The sequence below is a fragment of the Oncorhynchus mykiss genome, chromosome 11 (genome assembly GCF_057628025.1).
Source record: "Oncorhynchus mykiss isolate SJ-2025 chromosome 11, ASM5762802v1, whole genome shotgun sequence".
NCBI classification, from domain to species: domain Eukaryota; kingdom Metazoa; phylum Chordata; class Actinopteri; order Salmoniformes; family Salmonidae; genus Oncorhynchus; species Oncorhynchus mykiss.
In genome coordinates this window covers 53,972,520-53,993,070 of record NC_143032.1, presented here as the reverse complement: position 1 = coordinate 53,993,070, position 20,551 = coordinate 53,972,520, and the positions used below count along the sequence as shown (strand labels likewise).

The 20,551-nt window shown below is 42.3% G+C and overlaps 1 protein-coding gene across 1 annotated transcript in view; it reads left to right on the top strand.

The window, feature by feature from the left end:
• The window catches only part of LOC110535056 (stalled ribosome sensor GCN1), a 48,235-nt gene extending 30,316 nt beyond the window's left edge, over nt 1-17,919 (top strand). The window contains exons 47-57 of the mRNA XM_036935737.2: nt 130-273; nt 465-734; nt 2,313-2,426; nt 2,552-2,782; nt 3,023-3,216; nt 3,364-3,478; nt 3,936-4,032; nt 4,236-4,384; nt 4,548-4,658; nt 16,866-17,087; nt 17,214-17,919. Of these exons, the coding sequence (XP_036791632.2) occupies nt 130-273; nt 465-734; nt 2,313-2,426; nt 2,552-2,782; nt 3,023-3,216; nt 3,364-3,478; nt 3,936-4,032; nt 4,236-4,384; nt 4,548-4,658; nt 16,866-17,087; nt 17,214-17,339 (1,773 nt within the window). The 3' untranslated portion in view covers nt 17,340-17,919. The remainder of the gene's footprint in view (nt 1-129; nt 274-464; nt 735-2,312; nt 2,427-2,551; nt 2,783-3,022; nt 3,217-3,363; nt 3,479-3,935; nt 4,033-4,235; nt 4,385-4,547; nt 4,659-16,865; nt 17,088-17,213) is intronic.
• Nucleotides 17,920-20,551: the final 2,632 nt, after the last annotated feature.

Below are 20,551 nucleotides of genomic sequence, written 5' to 3'. Positions count from 1 at the left end.
TGACAATGGTTCATCTCTGTGATCATTGTATTGGATTATATACCACTTTTCCTGATGCTTAAATGTTTTTAACGTCTTTTATAGTTTGAGTGTAGTTCTGCGTATGAATGCTCTCCTCTCCCCTGTCAGCTCACTGCTCCTCCAGTGAACACGCGCGTGCTGGCCTTCCTGTCTGCTGTGGCTGGAGACGCTCTGACACGCCACCTGGGGGTCATCCTGCCTGCCCTCTACTCCTCTCTGAAAGACAAGCTGGGAACAGAGGAGGGGCAGCAGGTAACAACAGCATTCATGATTACAAGATGGTTATAAAGGAGTTCCAAGTGCAGGGGCACTACTTTAATTGTCGGTGGTCGTAACAGTCATCGTCTTGGGATAATATTACAGTGGTTCTTAGTGGGCGGTTGTGGTCCGTAGATGATAGGTATGTCCCCAGGTTTATATTACCCCCCGCGCCTCTCCTTCAGGAGCTGGCCAGCTGCCAGGCAGTGATCCTGTCTGTGGAAGATGAGGTGGGTCAGCGAATCATCATCGAGGACTTGCTAGAGGCCACCAGGTCACCGGATGCCGGCCTCAGACAGGCCGCCGCCACCATCCTCAACGGATACTTCTCCCGCACCCGCCTGGATTACAGTGCCCACACACGCAACCTGCTGTCAGGCCTCATCCGCCTGCTCAATGACTCCAACCCTGAGGTCCTGGTGCAGAGCTGGGACGCCATCAACTCCATCACCAAGGTTAGCAGTTGGCACCAAGAGCATTACAGGAACTAGGAATGGGTTTGTCTGGGTTTACTGAAGTCATACAGTTGTGTTGTGGATCGTTATGCAGCATTGATTTCATAGATAACCAATGGCCACTAGGTACTCTGGTTAACTAACATAGTAGTGGCAAGAAAAAGTATGTGAACCCTTTAGAATGACCTGGATTTCTGCATAAATTGGTCATAAAATTTGATCTGTTCTTCATCTAAGTCACAACAATAGACAAACAGTCTGCTTAATCTAATAACACACAAACAATTATACGTTTTCATGTCTTTATTGAACACACCACGTAAACATTCACAGTGTAGGGTGGGAAAAGTATGTGAAACCTTGGATTTAATAACAGGTTGATCCCCCTTTTCCAGCAATAACCTCAACCAAACGTTTTCTGTCGGGTTGAGGTCAGGACTCTGACTGGGCCACTCCAGAAAGCATATTTTCTTCTGTTGAAGCCATTATGTTGTTGATTTACTTCTGTGTTTTGGGTCGTTGTCCTGTTGCATCACCCAACTTCTGTTGAGCTTCAATTGGCGGACAGATAGCCTTACATTCTCCTCCAAAATGTCTTGATAAACTTGGGAATTGTTTTTCTGTGGATGATAGCAAGCTGTCCAGGCCCTGAGGCAGCAAAGCAGCCTCAAACCATGATGCTCCCTCCACCATACTTTACAGTTGGGATGAGGTTTTGATGAGCTTGTGTTTCTTCCAAACAACACAACTTTATGTTTCATGTATACACAGAATATTTTGCCAGTAGTGCTGAACATCCAGGTGCTCTTTTGTGAACTTCAGACGTACCAGCAATGTTTTTTTTGGACAGCAATGGGTTCTTCCGTGGTGTCTTCCCATGAACACCAGTCTTGTTTAGTGTTTTACGTATTTTAGATTTTTGTAAGTCTTTAGCTGACACTCTAGGATTCCTCTTAAGCTCATTGAGCATTCTGCGCTGTGCTCTTGCAGTCGTCTTTGCAGGACAGCCACTCCTAGGGAGAGTAGCAACAGTGCTGAACTTTCTCCATTTATAGACAGTTTGTCATACCGTGGACTGATGAACATCAAGGCTTTTAGAGATACTTTTGTAACCCTTTCCAGCTTTATGCAAGGCAACAATTCTGAGATCTCCTTTGTTTGAGGCATGGTTCATATCAGGAAATGCTTCTTGTGAAATGCAAACTCAAATTTGGTGAGTGTTTTTTATGGGGCAAGGCAGCTCTAACCAACATCTCCAATCTCGTCTCATTGATTGGACTCCAGGTTAACTGACTCCTGACTCCAATTAGCCTTTGGTCATTATCCTAGGGGTTCACATACTTTTTACAACCTACACTGTGAATGTTTAAATTATGTATTCAATATAGACATAACATTTGTGTTATTAGTTTAAGCACACTGTGTTTGTCCATTCTTGTGACTTGGATCAAGATCAGATCAAGAATAATGACAAATTCATGCAGAAATGCAGGTAATTCCAAAGGGTTCACATACTTTTTCTTGCCACTGTATGTATTGATGTGTGAGGTCATGTTAAACTCTAGTTTGTTTTTGTAGAAACTGGACGCTGGCAGCCAGCTGGCTCTGATTGACGACCTGCACAGAGACATCCGGTCAGTGGCAGTAGACGTTAAGGGTCAGCACCTGCCTGGGTTCTGTCTTCCCAAAAAGGTAGGCCTCTCTCTCCTCTTGACATGTACAGTCACATCCTCAAGCTGACTAGTTTTGATATATCTTTTGGCTCTCTCCTCTCCTCTAATTCTCTCTTATTCTCCTCCTCTTTCCCTCTTCCCCAGGGTGTGACCTGCATCCTGCCAGTGTTGAGGGAAGGAGTGTTGACAGGCAGTCCTGAGCAGAAAGAGGAGGCGGCCAAAGCGCTGGGAGGAGTCATCAAGCTGACCTCCTCTGAGGCTCTGCGACCGTCTGTTGTCAACATCACTGGACCGCTCATCCGTATCCTGGGAGACCGCTTTGCCTGGAGCGTGAAGACCTCTCTGCTAGAGACACTCACCCTGCTGCTGGCCAAGGTCAGTGTCTGCTTCTGATTCTGAGGTTAAAGGTTTCGTTTGGTAAGCACAAAATGGGAAACAGGAGAAACATTTTGAAATGTGGTTAATAAATGAAATAATCCAAAAATAAGATATTTTTTTTCTCAACGTTTTCCCATTTTGTGCCTACTAAACACAATCCTGTTGTTTCCTCCCTGCTGGAAGAATGGTTGGCATCTTGCTCTGGTCCTGACCCTGTTGCTCTGCCCCTGTCTCCAGGTAGGCATAGCCCTGAAGCCCTTCCTGCCCCAGCTCCAGACCACCTTCCTGAAGGCTCTGCAGGACTCTAGCCGGGCGGTCAGGCTGAAGGCTGCTGAGGCCCTGGGCCAGCTGGTCTCCATCCACAGCAAGGTGGACCCCCTATTTACAGAGCAGCTCTCTGCCATCCACAATGCTGAGGACTCAGGAGTCAGGTATGCAAAAGCAGGGAATTCTGGGTAACTGAGAAACACAATGTGAAGAGTAGTGATCAGTTCCATATAGGATTCCTCTCATTTAGGATTGTTGGGGGATTGATTAGATTCAATCAATCAGCCTAGTGTTTTGCTCCCTTTTTTCAGGGAGACCATGCTACAAGCCTTACGATTCGTCATCCAGGGAGCAGGGTCAAAGGTTGACCCAGCCATCAGGAAAAACATCACCACCACATTGCTAAGTATGCTGGGTCATGATGAGGTATGTTTACGAGCAGATACACTGACTAAAGCATGTTTGAATGCAACAGATGTTTTTAAGGCAGTCTACTGATACCCCCCCCCCCCCCCCCCTGTCTCTCAATGGTAATTGCTAGAATTGAGTATAAAACTATTTCCGTTTAATCTTGCTAGCTAATATATATTGTAGCCCTGCAATACTGAACCTGGCATAAGCATTTCGCTACACCTGCAATAACATCTGCTAAACCCGTGTATGTGACCAATAAGATTTGATTTGATAAGGACATATTCAGCTCCATGTTTCAATGAAAGGATCTTTCAGAGTGCAATGTTTAGTTTTTACCTCTGATCGAACTAGACTTCCGTCAGTCAAGGCAGGATGTGGCTTAATGAAAGGGGTTTTAGGCCTCCTTATCAGCCAGTGTGTATGAAAGCCTTATATAGAATCATTTAGTTCTAACTTTGTGTGTGTGTAGGATGCTACACGCATGTCCTCAGCAGGTTGTTTAGGAGAGCTGTGTGCCTTCCTGTCTGAAGAGGATCTGAGGAGTGTGTTGCTTCAGCATGTCCTGGGTAAGAATTTACACTGTCACATACTCTTCGCCCACGCACAACCCTTTATATAGCACAAACATTCACACTTATGATAAAAGGTATTCACACATTGAATGTACACGTTATAATTTCTAACACTTAACTCTTGACTATCAAGACTATAATGTAGTAAGGAAAGACTTCTGTTTAATCTATGAAAAATGTTCCTGTTCTTCACCTAGCTGACATATCAGGAGTGGACTGGATGGTGCGTCATGGTCGCAGTATGACTCTGGCCATCGCAATCAAGTCTGCCCCTGAGCAGCTGTGTGTGGAGGAGTACAGTTCAACCGTGACGGAGGCCATCCTGGCCAGTGCCACCGCAGACAGGGTAGGAACTTCATGCATCTGGTCAGATCTAAGTGGACACCGCTCCTTTTAGTTTACTCATTCTGTTCACCCAGACAGTGGAAGGATTGGCTCGTCAAGCACTACGCCAAACCATGCCTCTTTCTCCTCTCTGACTGAACACTGTGCACGGTCGACTCCTCCAGATCCCCATAGCTACCAGTGGGATCAGAGCCATGGGCTACCTGATGAGACATCATCTCAGAACCGAAGAAGGAAGTGGCTCATCACAGCGCATCATCTCACAGTTTGTGAAGGTGAGGCAGGGGGGTACTTTCTCAGGAGTAATCTGTTACGTCACCTTCCCCCCTCAAATCAAGCGCAAATCAAGCAAATAGACATACCCAAAAGTAACTGCAATTCACGTGTAATTACATGATTCTGACATGCCAAAACATGGTATATTATGAGGTTATGAGAGGAGGAAATTATCAGAAGATAGGAGTTATAGTACAGAATACACAAGATCAAGCACACACTAACTTTTTTTATTTTGAAAGTCTTTCATTGACAAGCTATACAGTGCCTTGCGAAAGTATTCGGCCCCCTTGAACTTTGCGACCTTTGCCACATTTCAGGCTTCAAACATAAAGATATAAAACTGTATTTTTTTGTGAAGAATCAACAACAAGTGGGACACAATCATGAAGTGGAACGACATTTATTGGATATTTCAAACTTTTTTAACAAATCAACAACTGAAAAATTGGGCGTGCAAAATTATTCAGCCCCTTTACTTTCAGTGCAGCAAACTCTCTCCAGAAGTTCAGTGAGGATCTCTGAATGATCCAATGTTGACCTAAATGACTAATGATGATAAATACAATCCACCTGTGTGTAATCAAGTCTCCGTATAAATGCACCTGCACTGTGATAGTCTCAGAGGTCCGTTAAAATCGCAGAGAGCATCATGAAGAACAAGGAACACACCAGGCAGGTCCGAGATACTGTTGTGAAGAAGTTTAAAGCTGGATTTGGATACAAAAAGATTTCCCAAGCTTTAAACATCCCAAGGAGCACTGTACAAGCGATAATATTGAAATGGAAGGCGTATCAGACCACTGCAAATCTACCAAGACCTGGCCGTCTCTCTAAACTTTCAGCTCATACAAGGAGAAGACTGATCAGAGATGCAGCCAAGAGGCCCATGATCACTCTGGATGAACTGCAGAGATCTACAGCTGAGGTGGGAGACTCTGTCCATAGGACAACAATCAGTCGTATATTGCACAAATCTGGCCTTTATGGAAGAGTGGCAAGAAGAAAGCCATTTCTTAAAGATATCCATAAAAAGTGTCGTTTAAAGTTTGCCACAAGCCACCTGGGAGACACACCAAACATGTGGAAGAAGGTGCTCTGGTCAGATGAAACCAAAATTGAACTTTTTGGCAACAATGCAAAACGTTATGTTTGGCGTAAAAGCAACACAGCTCATCACCCTGAACACACCATCACCACTGTCCTGATGGAGTCTGCAAAAGACCTGAGACTGGGACGGAGATTTGTCTTCCAACAAGACAATGATCCAAAACATAAAGCAAAATCTACAATGGAATGGTTCAAAAATAAACATATCCTGGTGTTAGAATAGCCAAGTCAAAGTCCAGACCTGAATCCAATCGAGAATCTGTGGAAAGAACTGAAAACTGCTGTTCACAAATGCTCTCCATCCAACCTCACTGAGCTCGAGCTGTTTTGCAAGGAGGAATGGGAAAAGGGAAAAAATTTCAGTCTCTCGATGTGCAAAACTGATAGAGGTTTTTGATTTGTTAAAAAAGTTTGAAATATCCAATAAATGTCGTTCCACTTCATGATTGTGTCCCACTTGTTGTTGATTCTTCACAAAAAAATAAAGTTTTATATCTTTATGTTTGAAGCCTGAAATGTGGCAAAAGGTCTCAAAGTTCAAGGGGGCCGAATACTTTCGCAAGGCACTGTAAGTGAATTATTTATGCCCAGAGCTGGAAACACATCAGATGGCTTCCACAACAAGTGAACAATATCAGAAGAAAGAAAATGGGTTTGATAGACCTAACAACTAGAAATGGGCAGATGTTATAGTAAGTGGTGTCAGGTGTGGTCACGTGACGTTTCCAAGTGTCCCTAAACCTCTCCAAAGTGGCATATGTCTGTAAATGAGGTAATTCCAGTGCTATTACATATTTGCAATCACTAAATGGTATTTGTTCAGTATAAAAACAACATTTTTACCATATCTACCTCACTCAAACATTGTGGTGGTATAGGGTATCCAGGGTACATTCAAGTGTCCTTTCAACCTCTCCAAAGTGTCCAAATGTGGTAATTGCACTATTTTTGCACACTGGATGTACCTAAAAGCTATTGTTCACTATAACTAAGTTTCTACAACACCAACCTCAAACATTGTGGTGGTGTCGTGGTTCTTACAGGGGATATCTAAGTGTTTTTTCAACCTCTCCAAAGTGCCTGAACGTTTAGCCTAGGCATATCCAACGTATTGGTCCCACATACAAATGAACTGTTTACAAAAACAATATTAAGCAACAGATATACAGTACCAGTCAAAAGTTTAGCACACCTACTCATTCAATGTTTTTTCTTTATTTTGACTATTGTAGAATAATAGTGAAGACATCAAAACTATGAAATAACACATTGAATCATGTAGAAACCAAAAAGGTGTTAAACAAATCAAAATATATTTCAGATTATTTTAAGTAGCCACCCTTTGCCTTGACAGATTTGCACACTCTTGGATTTCTCTCAACCAGCTTCACCTGGAATGCTTTTCCAACCGTCTTGAAGGAGTTCCCACATTTGCTGAGCACTTGTTGGCTGCTTTTCCTTCACTCTGCAGTCCAACTCATCCCAAACCATCTCAATTGTGTTGAGGTCTGGTGATTGTGGAGACCTGGTCATCTGATGCAGCACTCATCACGCTCCTTCTTGGTCAAATAGCCCTTACACAGCCTGGAGGTGTGTTGGGTCATTGTCCTGTTGAAAAACAAATGATAGTCCCATTAAGCTTCAAACCAGATGGGATGGCGTATCGCTGCAGAATTCTGTGGTAGCCATGCTGGTTAAGTGTGCCTTAAATTCTAAATATAATCACAGTGTCACCAGCAAAGCACCATCACCTCCATGCTTCACGGTGGGAACCACACATGCGGAGATCATCCATTCACCTACTCTCTGTCTCACAAAGACAGAGGTTGGAACCAAAAATCTCAAATTTGGACTTATCAGACCAAAGGACAGATTTCCACTGTTCTGATGTCCATTACTTGTTTCTTGGCCCAAGCAAGTCTTCTTCTTATTAGTGTCCTTTAGTAGTGGTTTCTTTGCAGCAATTAGACCATGAAGGCCTGATTCACGCAGTCTCCTCCTCGATTAGGTTGAGATGTGTCTGTTACTTGAACTCTGAAGCATTTTAATTGTGATGCAATTTCTGTAGCTGGGAGCTCTAATTAACTTCTCTCCAGCAGAGGTAACTCTGAGTCTTCCTTTCCTGTGGCGGTCCTCATGAGAGCCAGTTTCATTATAGCACTTGATGGTTTTTGTAACTGCACTTGAAGAAACTTTCAAAGTTCTTGACATTTTCATTGACTGACCTTCATGTCTTAAAGTAATGATGGACTATCGTTTCCCTGCTTATTTGAGCTGTTCTTTCCATAATATGGACTTGGCCTTTTACCAAATAAGGCTATTCTGTATATCACCCCTACCTTGTCACAACACAACTGATTGGCTCAAATGCATTAAAAAGGAAAGAAATTCCACATTCACTTTTAACAAGGCACACCTGTTAATTGAAATTCATTCCAGGTGACTACCTCATGAAGCTGGTTGAGAGAATGCCAAGAGTGCAAAGCTGTCAAGGCAAAGGGTAGCTATTTTGAAGAATCTCAATTATAAAATATATTTAACACTTTTTTGGTTACTACATGATTCAATGTGTTATTTCATAGTTTTGATGTCTTCACTATTATTCTACAATAGTCAAAATAAAGAAAAACCATTGAATGAGTAGGTGTGCTAAACTTTTGACTGGTGCTGTACATAAGATGTTTTTTAAATATTTTTTTTATCAAACACACTTGGTTACACACCTGTCCTTCACTAAGAAAGGTGCAAAAATAGAAATAAGCTGAACTATTTACAAATGGCATTCGTGTTCGTTTTACATCCCATCCCATGATTAGATTTCACTTTCCCCGTAGCTTATGCATGTCGTTTTTATTTGATTTATTTCACCTTTATTTAACCAGGTAGGCCAGTTGAGAACAAGTTCTCATTTACAACTTCGACCTGGCCAAGATAAAGCAAAGCAGTGTGACAAAAACAACACAGAGTTACACATGGGATAGACAAACGTACAGTCAATAACACAATAGAAACATCTATATACAGTGTGTGCAAATGTAGTAAGATTAGGGAGGTAAGGCAATAAATAAGTCGTGATAGTCTTTGAAGCAGTCCCTCTCTGCCAGGAAACAAAAAGCAAACTGGCCTTTCGGGCAGAAGATCAGTCATTTAACCCCCCCCCCGAGTATTTTGTGCAATTCTTGCAGTTCATCCTTTTGTCTTTTGGTATGTGTGTTGGATAGTGGCGCTCACCTTGAGTGGGGTGTCTTGTGATGGTTGTGAGGTTGCTTTGGGCCCCCAGAGAGGGGTTTGACCTTGTGCTTTGGCCTTCTACTTGTGGAGAGTGAAAGGATTTACTGTAGCAATGTCCATAAAGTGGTAAAAAATAAGTATTATACCACTTCCTGGTCTTGTGGAGGACCTGGTAGTATCCTGGTAGTATCTTATCAGATAGGTTGACATCCCCCCCATGCTGGCCTTGTAGTTCTTCACAGGAATGGGGTCATTCTTCACTTTTCACCATCCTTGAGACATGGTTGTTATTGAATGCCTTATGATGTGTGGTGAGCATGGTTACTTCCCTAGTGTCCTTCCATTTCACAAAAAGCAGCTTGGTAGTCCTGATCCAACCTATGCTCCTCCTCCGCTGTCTTTGTCATGTCGTTTACCTTGGTTTTGGGGAAACCGATTCTGTTAGGACGAATGGTGCCACAAGCCCCTATTTTCTCTTTCAAGAGGTCTATGAAAAGTGGATGTAGAACCATCAGACGGGTGATTGACATAGGGGGGGGCACTGGTTGGGGAAGGGTTGCTCTCAAACGTCATCAAAATCCTCTGCATCCTCCACTCTGAAGTACAGTTGACTAAATTTACTAAATGACATTACTGTAAAGTAAAAACACCAGTGGCTCACATAGGTGTACTGCACACACACAATGCAAACAATAACACTTAAGAGAGAAAGGCAGAGGAGTCAACCACAAATGAACAATGGGAGTGAGAGTGCAGTGGTCTCAAGTTACAAGATGGCACGTAGAACAGCAAACAGTGAACTAATATGAAACATAGACAATAACTACTTTGGAATTATATAACATTGAAATGACTTGTTATGTAGGCCTATGTAAACTAAATCCAAAGCACAAAAAGCAGATTACTTATAAAAAATGAAATGCAAACATTAAATTAGCTATATAAAGTAGAGGTCGACCGACTAATCGGCATTTCAAGTTTTCGTAACAATCGGTAATCATCATTTTTGGATTACATTGCACTCCACGAGGAGACTGCGTGGCAGGCTGACCACCTGTTACACGAGTGCAGCAAGGAGCCAAGGTAAGTTGCTAGCTAGCATTAAACTTAACTTATAAAAAACTACCAATCTTAACATAATCACTAGTTAACTACACATGTTTGATGATATTACTAGTTTAACTAGCTTGTCCTGCGTTGCAAATAATCAATGCGGTGCCTGTTAATTTATCATCAAATCACAGCCTACTTCGCCAAACGGGTGGTGATTTAACAAGCGCATTCGCGAAAAAAGCACTGTCGTTGCACCAATGTACCTAACCATAAACAGCAATGCCTTTCTTAAAAATCAATATACAAGTATATTCTTTAAACCTGCATATTTAGTTAAAAGAAATTCATGTTAGCAGGCAATATTAACTAGGGACATTGTCTCACTTCTCTTGCGATCTGTGCAAGCAGAGTCAGGGTATATGCAGCAGTTTGACCCTCCTGGCTCGTTGCGAACTGTGTGAAGACCATTTCTTCCTAACAAAGACCATAATGCACTTTCCTGTGTTTGCCAGCAGCTCTTCGCAATGCTTGAAGCACAGCGCTGTTTATTACTTCAAGCCTATCAACTCGCGATATTAGGCTGGCAATACTATAGTGCCTAGAAGAACATCCAATAGTCAAAGGTATATGAAATACAAATGGTATAGAGAGAAAGTCCTATAATTCCTATAATAACAATAACCTAAACCTTCTTAAGTGGGAATATTGAAGACTCATGTTAAAAGGAACCACCAGCTTTCATATGTTCTCATGTTCTGAGCAAGGAATATATTAAACATTAGCTTTTTTACATGGCACATATTGCACTTTTACTTTCTTCTCCAACTGTGTTTTTGCATTATTTAAACCAAATTGAACACGTTTCATTATTTATTTGAGACTAAATTGATGTATTATGTTAAGTTAAAATAAGTGTTCATTCAGTATTGTTGTAATATACACTGCTCAAAAAAATAAAGGGAACACTTAAACAACACAATGTAACTCCAAGTCAATCCCACTTCTGTGAAATCAAACTGTCCACTTAGGAAGCAACACTGATTGACAATACATTTCACATGCTGTTGTGCAAATGGAATAGACAACAGGTGGAAATTATAGGCAATTAGCAAGACACTCCCAATTTATTTTTATTTATTTCACCTTTATTTAACCAGGTAGGCTAGTTGAGAACAAGTTCTCATTTGCAACTGTGACCTGGCCAAGATAAAGCATAGCAGTGTGAACAGACAACACAGAGTTACACATGGAGTAAACAATTAACAAGTCAATAATACAGTAGAAAAAAGGAGAGTCTATATACATTGTGTGCAAAAGGCATGAGGAGGTAGGCGAATAATTACAATTTTGCAGATTAACACTGGAGTGATAAATGATCAGATGGTCATGTACAGGTAGATAGATATATTGGTGTGCAAAAGAGCATAAATAAAATAAATAAAAACAGTATGGGGATGAGGTAGGTAAAAATGGGTGGGCTATTTACCGATAGACTATATACAGCTGCAGCGATCGGTTAGCTGCTCAGATAGCAGATGTTTGAAGTTGGTGAGGGAGATAAAAGTCTCAAACTTCAGCGATTTTTGCAATTCGTTCCAGTCACAGGCAGCAGAGAACTGGAACGAAAGGCGGCCAAATGAGGTGTTGGCTTTAGGGATGATCAGTGAGATACACCTGCCCGTGTTACGGGTGGGTGTTGCCATCGTGACCAGTGAACTGAGATAAGGCGGAGCTTTACCTAGCATGGACTTGTAGATGACCTGGAGCCAGTGGGTCTGTCGACGAATATGTAGCGAGGGCCAGCCGACTAGAGCATACAGGTCGCAGTGGTGGGTGGTATAATGTATAATGGAGTGGTTCTGCAGGTGGGGACCACAGACCACTTCTCAGTTCCTATGCTTCCTGGCTGATGTTTTGGTCACTTTTGAATGTTGGCGGTGCTTTCACTCTAGTGGTAGCATGAGACGGAGTCTACAACCCACACAAGTGGCTCAGGTAGTGCAGCTCATCCAGGATGGCACATCAATGCGAGCTATGGCAAGAAGATTTGCTGTGTCTGTCAGCGTAGTGTCCAGAGAATGGAGGCGCTACCAGGAGACAGGCCAGTACATCAGGAGACGTGGAGGAGGCCGTAGGAGGGCAACAACCCAGCAGTTGGACCGCTACTTCCGCCTTTGTGCAAGGAGGAGCACTGCCAGAGCCCTGCAAAATGACCTGCAGCAGGCCACAAATGTGCATGTGTCTGCTCAAACGGTCAGAAACAGACTCCATGAGGGTGGTATGAGGGCCCGACGTCCACAGGTGGGGGTTGTGCTTACAGCCCAACACCGTGCAGGACGTTTGGCATTTGCCAGAGAACACCAAGTTTGGCAAATTCGCCACTGGCGCCCTGTGCTCTTCACAGATGAAAACAGGTTCACACTGAGCACGTGACAGAGTCTGGAGATGCTGTGGAGAACGTTCTGCTGCCTGCAACATCCTCCAGCATGACCGGTTTGGCGGTGGGTCAGTCATGGTGTGGTATTTCATGGTATTTCTTTGGGGGGGGCCGCACAGCCCTCCATGTGCTCGCCAGAGGTAGCCTGACTACCATTAGGTACCGAGATGAGATCCTCAGACCCCTTGTGAGACCATATGCTGGTGCGGTTGGCCCTGGGTTCCTCCTAATGCAAGACAATGCTAGACCTCATGTGGCTGGAGTGTGTCAGCAGTTCCTGCAAGAGGAAGGCATTGATGCAATGGACTGGCCTGACCGTTCCCCAGACCTGAATCCAATTGAGCACATCTAGGACATCAAATCAAAATCAAATCAAATGTATTTATATAGCCCTTCGTACATCAGCTGATATCTCAGTGCTGTACAGAAACCCAGCCTAAAACCCCAAACAGCAAGCAATGCAGGTGTAGAAGCACAGTGGCTAGGAAAAACTCCCTAGAAAGGCCAAAACCTAAGAACCTAGGACATCATGTCTCGCTCCATCCACCAACGCCACGTTGCACCACAGACTGTCCAGGAGTTGGCGGATGCTTTAGTCTTGGCCTGGGAGGAGATCCCTCAGGAGACCATCCGCCACCTCATCAGGAGCATGCCCAGGCGTTGAAGGGAGGTCATACAGGCACGTGGAGGCCACACACACTACTGAGCCTCATTTTGACTTGTTTTAAGGACATTACATCAATGTTGGATCAGCATGTAGTGTGGTTTTCCAACCACTCTGGTACCTGTGGGACGGTAGCGTCCCACCTCGACAACAGCAAGTGAAATTGCAGGGCGCCAAATTGAAAACAACAGAAATCCCATAATTAAAATTCCTCAAACCTATAAGTATTATACACCATTGTAAAGATAGACTTCTTGTAAATCAAACCACAGTGTCCAATTTCAAAAAGGCTTTACGGCGAAAGCACACCAAACGATTATGTTTGGTCAGTGCCTAGTCACAGAAAACCATACAGCCATTTTCCAGCCAAGGAGAGGGCTCACAAAAGTCAGAAATAGCGATTAAGTTAATCACTAACCTTTGATGATCTTCATCAGATGGCACTCACAGGACTTCATGTTACACAATAAATGTGTGTTTTGTTCGATAAAGTTAATCTTTACGTCCAAAAACCTCAGTTGAAATTGGCGCGTTATGTACAGTAATCATTGTCTCAAACAAACATCCGGTGAAATTTGTGTCACATCAAATTACAGAAATACTTATCATAAACATTGATGAAAAATAAATTTTTTACACGTAGGATTAAAGATAAACGTCTTTTTGGGGGGAAAATAACGTTCCCAAAGTAAACGGCCTATTTCTCAGGACCAGATGCTAGAATATGCATATAATTGACCGCTTATGATAGAAAACACTCTAAAGTTTCCAAAACTGTAAAAATATTGTCTGTGAGTATAACAGAACTGATATTGCAGGCGAAAGCCTAAGAAAAATCCAATCAGGATGTGACTCATGTTTTGAAACCGTTGTATTCCTATGCACCCCTATTGGCCATTGAAAGGGATATCAACCAGATTCCTTTTTCTACGTATTCCCGAAGGTGTCTTACAGCATTTTGACGTAGTTTCACGCCTTTATGTTGAAGAATGAGTGTAAACGACTACATTGCATAAGTGGCCAGCTGAGGGCTCTCAAGAGTGATTCTTGCGTAAAAGACAGAGGTAGTCATTTTTCCTCTCGCTCCTACTGAAATGCCAATTGTCCCGGTTGATATATTATCGAAGAGATATTTGAAAAACACCTTGAGGTTTGAATATAAAAAATGTCTGCCATGTTTCTGTCGATATTATGTATATAATTTGGAATTTTGTTCGGCGTTGTCGTGACCGCTATTTCCGGTGGATTTCCCAACATAACATGACCAACAAACGGAGGTATTTTGGGTATAAAAATAATCTTTATGGAACAAAAGGAACATTTGCTGTCTAACTGGGAGTCTCGTGAGTGAAAACATCCGAAGCTCATCAAAGGTAAACGGTTAATTTGATTGCTTTTCTGATTTTCGTTACCAAGCTTCCTGCTGCTAGCTGGACATAATGCTATGCTAGGCTATCGATAAACTTACACAAACGCTTGTCTTGCTTTGGCTGTAAAGCATAATTTCAGAATCTGAGATGACAGGGTGATTAACAAAAGGCTAAACTGTGTTTCACTATATTTCACTTGTGATTTCATGAATATGAATATTTTCTAGTAATATTTTTTGACCGTTGCGCTATGCTAATTAGTGTAGTTGATGACAATTCTCCCGGATCCGGGATGGGTAGTTCCAAGAGGTTAATTAATTAAGAGGCTCCTCTGTCCTCCACTGTATTAATGGCACCTGTTTGAACTTGTTATCAGTATAAAAGACACCTGTCCACAACCTCAAACAGTCACACTCCAAACTCCACTATGGCCAAGACCAAAGAGCTGTCAAAGGACACCAGAAACAGAATTGTAGACCTGCACCAGACTGGGAAGACTGAATCTGCAAAAGGTTAGCAACTTGGTTTGAAGAAATCAACTGTGGGAGCAATTATTAGGAAATGGAAGACATACAAGACCACTGATAATCTCCCTCGATCTGGGGCTCCACGCAAGATCTCACCCCGTGGGGTCAAAATGATCACAAGAACTGTGAGCAAAAATCCCAGAACCACACGGGGGGGGGGGGCTAGTGAATGATCTGCAGAGAGCTGGGACCAAAGTAACAAAGCCTACCATCAGTAACACACTACGCCGCCAGGGACTCAAATCCTGCAGTGCCAGACGTGTCCCCCTGCTTAAGCCAGTACATGTCCAGGCTCGTCTGAAGTTTGCTAGAGAGCATTTGGATGATCCAGAAGAAGATGGGGAGAATGTCATATGGTCAGATGAAACCAAAATATAACTTTTTGGTAAAAACTCAACTCGTCGTGTTTGGAGGACAAAGTACACCATACCTACTGTGGAGCATGGGGGTGGAAACATCATGCTTTGGGGCTGTTTTTCTGCAAAGGGACCAGGATGACTGATCCGTGTAAAGGAAAGAATGAATGGTGCCATGTATCGTGAGATTTTGAGTGAAAACCTCCTTCCATCAGCAAGGGCATTGAAGATTAAACGTGGCTGGGTCATTCAGCATGACAATGATCCCAAACACGCCGCCCGGGCAACGAAGGAGTGGCTTCGTAAGAAGCATTTCAAGGTCCTGGAGTGGCCTAGCCAGTCTCCAAATCTCAACCCCATAAAAAATCTTTGGAGGGAGTTGAAAGTCCGTGTTGCCCAGCAACAGCCCCAAAACATCACTGCTCTAGAGGAGATCTGCATGGAGGAATGGGCCAAAATACCAGCAACAGTGTGTGAAAACCTTGTGAAGACTTACAGAAAACGTTTGACCTCTGTCATTGCCAACAAAGGGAATATAACAAAGTATTGAGATAAACTTTTGTTATAGACCAAATACTTATTTTCCACCATAATTTGCAAATAAATTCATAAAAAATCCTACAATGTGATTTTCTGGATTTTTTTCCCCTCATTTTGTCTGTCATAGTTGAAGTGTACCTATGATGAAAATTACAGGCCTCTCTCATCTTTTTAAGTGGGAGAACTTGCACAATTGGTGGCTGACTAAATACTTTTTTGCCCCATTATATATGCGTATCCTAGCTTCTGGGCCTGAGTAGCAGGTAGTTTCATTTGGGCACGCTTTTCATCCAAAATTTCGAATGCTGCCACCTACCCTAGTGAAGTTGTCATACATCATCAGATAAAATTAACAATAGATTTGTTCCTGCCAACCTACGGATCCCCCCCCCCCCCAACATTTGGTGAAAACGTTGTGTAAAATAAACATTTTGACTCTCTGTGCTGGTGGTCAATAATGGTAGGTCACAGGCAGACAAATAACACATCCTTATGATCTGTGGAGTCCCGGCTTTCGGTGGGTATCAATGTATTCTGTGTTTATTTAGTTTATGCTTCACGATGCTAACCGGAATGTAGGTAGCAGCCACCTTGAAATTAGGTCATTGCCTCGGCCTGCCCTTATACATTCATATGCCCATATATGGTAGTAAGTCACAACAAATATAAAGGCACAGATCAATAGCCAAGATTATCAGCTTTCTGCAGACACCCTGCTTTTGCAGATAGGGGCTACCGTTCTCATACCAGACTGAATTGAATAAAATGCAATCTAATAGGGTCCCCAAATATGGGGACTTTACATTTAAGAGGTTTAAGTACCGTGGCTGCATGGGTATGGACAAATGTAAGAAATAAGAACACTGACAGTGCTTCTCTAGTTTGTCAGTAACCTCTCCCCTGTCATTTCCCCTACAGTGTCTCCAGAACCAGTCCAGTGACATCAGGCTGGTGTCGGAGCGGGTGCTGTGGTGGGTGTTTAAAGACGAGGCCACGCCCTCCCTGGAGCCCGCCCTCATCAAGCCGCTGGTGAAGAGCCTGCTGGACAACACCAAGGACAAGAACACCAGCGTCAGAGCCCAGAGCGAACACACCATTGTCAGCCTGCTCCGACTGCGTCATGGAGAGCAGACCATGCAAGTCAGTGACAAACACACTTGCACAAATAAACAGTCGCAATACTCATTATAAAGAAGATAATACTTGGCCTGATGGATTTGAGTTGTGCGTGCATTCACAATACAATCTGTTATGTTTGTCTTTCAGAGCGTCAGTGCCATTCTTGACTCCGCTAGTAATGAGCTGCTGTCTGACTGTCACCGCCGCTCCCTGAAGAAGATCTCCAGCCTTCCAGACTCTAACGAAGAGATTGACGACACCATCCTCACGTGATGGACAGGATTTAACCCCGTTTAAAAAAATCCATACTGTTGCTCTTGTACTCAGAAAAGACCTCAACAGCAATCAAGAGAACCTTAGCTGTTATGTCTAACAAATACATACAACTATGGAGAGAACCCTCACACACGCATACATCCCGAATAACTCCATGGACCAAGGATGAGTATGAACACTCACTTTCCTTCATATTCCCACTCTTTGGACAATTTCATTTCTTGTTTAAGTGGCTCTATAAACATTTATAACATTGGTTCTCTCTCACAAAGTGTAGGTAAAAGTCCTGTTAGCTCACTGCATAAATAAAGTAATTTGTGCCAATTCCCTTTTGACATTTAAATGTGTATTCAATGTCCCTCTTATTTTATTGAATTTATTTAGAGCATCACTGACACCAGTAACAAAGCAGCAATTCAATTTATACCCCTGCCTTTCCGCTGTTTTATCCCTCTTTGCTTTTGTGTGTGGGAGGGTTGTGTGGGGAAAGCAACCAGTTATCTTTAGGATAAAGTTGATATTCTTATCAATATTAGTTGTAAAAAGAAATCAAATAAAACTTGATTTTATAATGGTTGACAATCTGAATTAACTTTATTTTTGGCACCCTGTCACTGAACTTGGCTTTTTGCCTTGATACACAAAATTTCAGTCAGTCCAGGGCCTGGTGTCCTAAAAGCATCTTAAGGTTAAGTTAATCATTAGAATATTGTTCTAACGATAAACTTAACCATAAGATGCTTTTGGGAAATCGGGCCCTGAGCAGGGGTGTCAAACTCATTCCATGGAGAGTCGCGTGTCTGCTGGTTTTTCCTTTCAATTAAGACCTAGACAACCCGGGTGAGGGGAGTTCCTTACAGATTAGTGACCTTCATTCATCAATCAAGCATAAGGGAGGAGCGAAAACCTGCAGACACCCAGCCCACCATGGAATGAGTTTGACACGTGGTGTAGAGTTATACGAATGGAAAAGTGCCAACCTGAAGTCAACAGCACCTTGAATCTACGAAACTGGGCCCTGGTCAAGGGTGTACGGTTATTCACAGAGGTAAAAACAGTTTCAGGTTGGATATTCACACTTTCAAACTTCAATACCTTTCAAACCACTTGAGCCACAGACTTAAAATAAGTGTCATGATGGAAAATTTGCACAGGTCTTATTTTCATGATTTCTATATTAATTTGCTTTCCAAAGCTAATAAACATTTGGAAATGTGAACAGCATTTTGTATTCCTAGTTGAATTAGTTAGGGAGCGTAAACAAAGTACCAACTTTTTTTTACATTTGAATTTCAATAGCTCCTTGGTCATGTGACCTGACCTCAAGGTTCAGAATGTACACTCAGTGGGCCTACACATTGCACACCCTTTAGTTGGTCCATTTTCGTCTCGCACGTTTTACATGAATTTTTCAAACTTTCTAATTTCAATAGCTCATTGGTCATGTGACCTACCGGACTCAAACAAGGTTCAGAATGTCCACTGACTACCCTTCTATATTGCACACCCTTTAGTTTGTCCATTTTCATCTCACGTGATTATGGTGATGCCATTTGTTTCCCTTTCTGTGATGATTTCAGCCTGCCAATTTGTTGATTTCAGTCCTATTTGATGGTAAAGTTCATACTTTCCCTTTAGGATATGAAGGGGGCCATTCAATCTTTTCATGTTGATATCTGTAGAGGTACAGATGACCCTGAACATGTGGCAAAAGGAATTTAGAAAATTGCCTGCACAGAAGCAGAGTTAGAGCTTAACCTGTAAACCCATGTTATCCTTAGGGAGAAACTCGGATGTGTCAAACTGTATAAACCGGCGGGTGCAACTAGAATAACTGATGACCCCAGTTCTTTTTTGACTTCCTGGAAGACCAGGCCTTGGGGGGCGACCTGAGGCCGTCTGCCTATTTTAATAACACCCGCGGACGTCTAGTAACTGGCCATCCATTTGCCATAAGGAAATGTAAAAAATTGCATGTAAAATCATGTGAGGGGGAAATGGACAAACTAAAGTATGTGCAATGTGTAGGCTCACTGAGTGTACATTCTGAACCATGTTTGAGGTCAGTAGACCTCGTGACCAAGGAGCTATTGAACTTCTAAAGTTGACTAAATTAATGTAAAATCGTATGAGAGGAAAATTGATAAACTAAAGGGTGTGCAATATAGAAGGGTCGTCAGTGGACATTCTGAACCTTGTTTGAGTCCAGTAGGTCACATGACCAAGTAGCTATTGAAATGTGTAAGTTAGAAAACCTCATGTAAAATCTCATGAGATGCAAATGAACAAAAGAAAAGGGTGTGGAATATATAAATATTGTCAGTGGACATTCTGAAACCAGTTTGAGGGTTTTAGGTCACATGACTAGAGAGCTATTGAAATGTGAAACTATGAAAAACAAAGAAAAATGATTGTAAAATCACCTGAGATTAAAATGGATGAATTTAAGGGTGTGCGATTATATATTGCTAGTGAGTGGGTGTTCTGTAAGTAGTTTGAGGGTTGTAGGTCATAAGACTAAGGAGCTATTGAAGATTGAAACTTTTAAAAATTCATGTAAAATGAGATGTAAATGGACAAACAAAAGGGTGTGCAATGTGTAGGCCCATTAAGTGTGCATTATGAACCTTGTTTGAGGTGTGTAGGTCACATGACCAAGGTGCTATTGAATTTCAAAAATTAAAATGAATAATTTAATATGGTGCAAAGAAAAGGTGTGTTTTTATTTTATTTATTTTTTATTTCACCTTTATTTAACCAGGTAGGCTAGTTGAGAACAAGTTCTCATTTGCAACTGCGACCTGGCCAAGATAAAGCATAGCAGTGTGAGCAGACAACACAGAGTTACACATGGAGTAAACAATTAACAAGTCAATAACACAGTAGAAAACAAAGGGGGAGTCTATATACAATGTGTGCAAAAGGCATGAGGAGGTAGGCGAATAATTACAATTTTGCAGATTAACACTGGAGTGATAAATGATCAGATGGTCATGAACAGGTAGAGATATTGGTGTGCAAAGGAGCAGAAAAGTAAATAAATAAAAACAGTATGGGGATGAGGTAGGTGAAAATGGGTGGGCTATTTACCAATAGACTACGTACAGCTGCAATGTGTCTATGCCATCGGGTTAGCTCGAACCAGTTTAGGAAGTTTTAGGAGTAATGGTTGAAGAGCTATTGAAATTTGAAAAATATGATTTGTCACT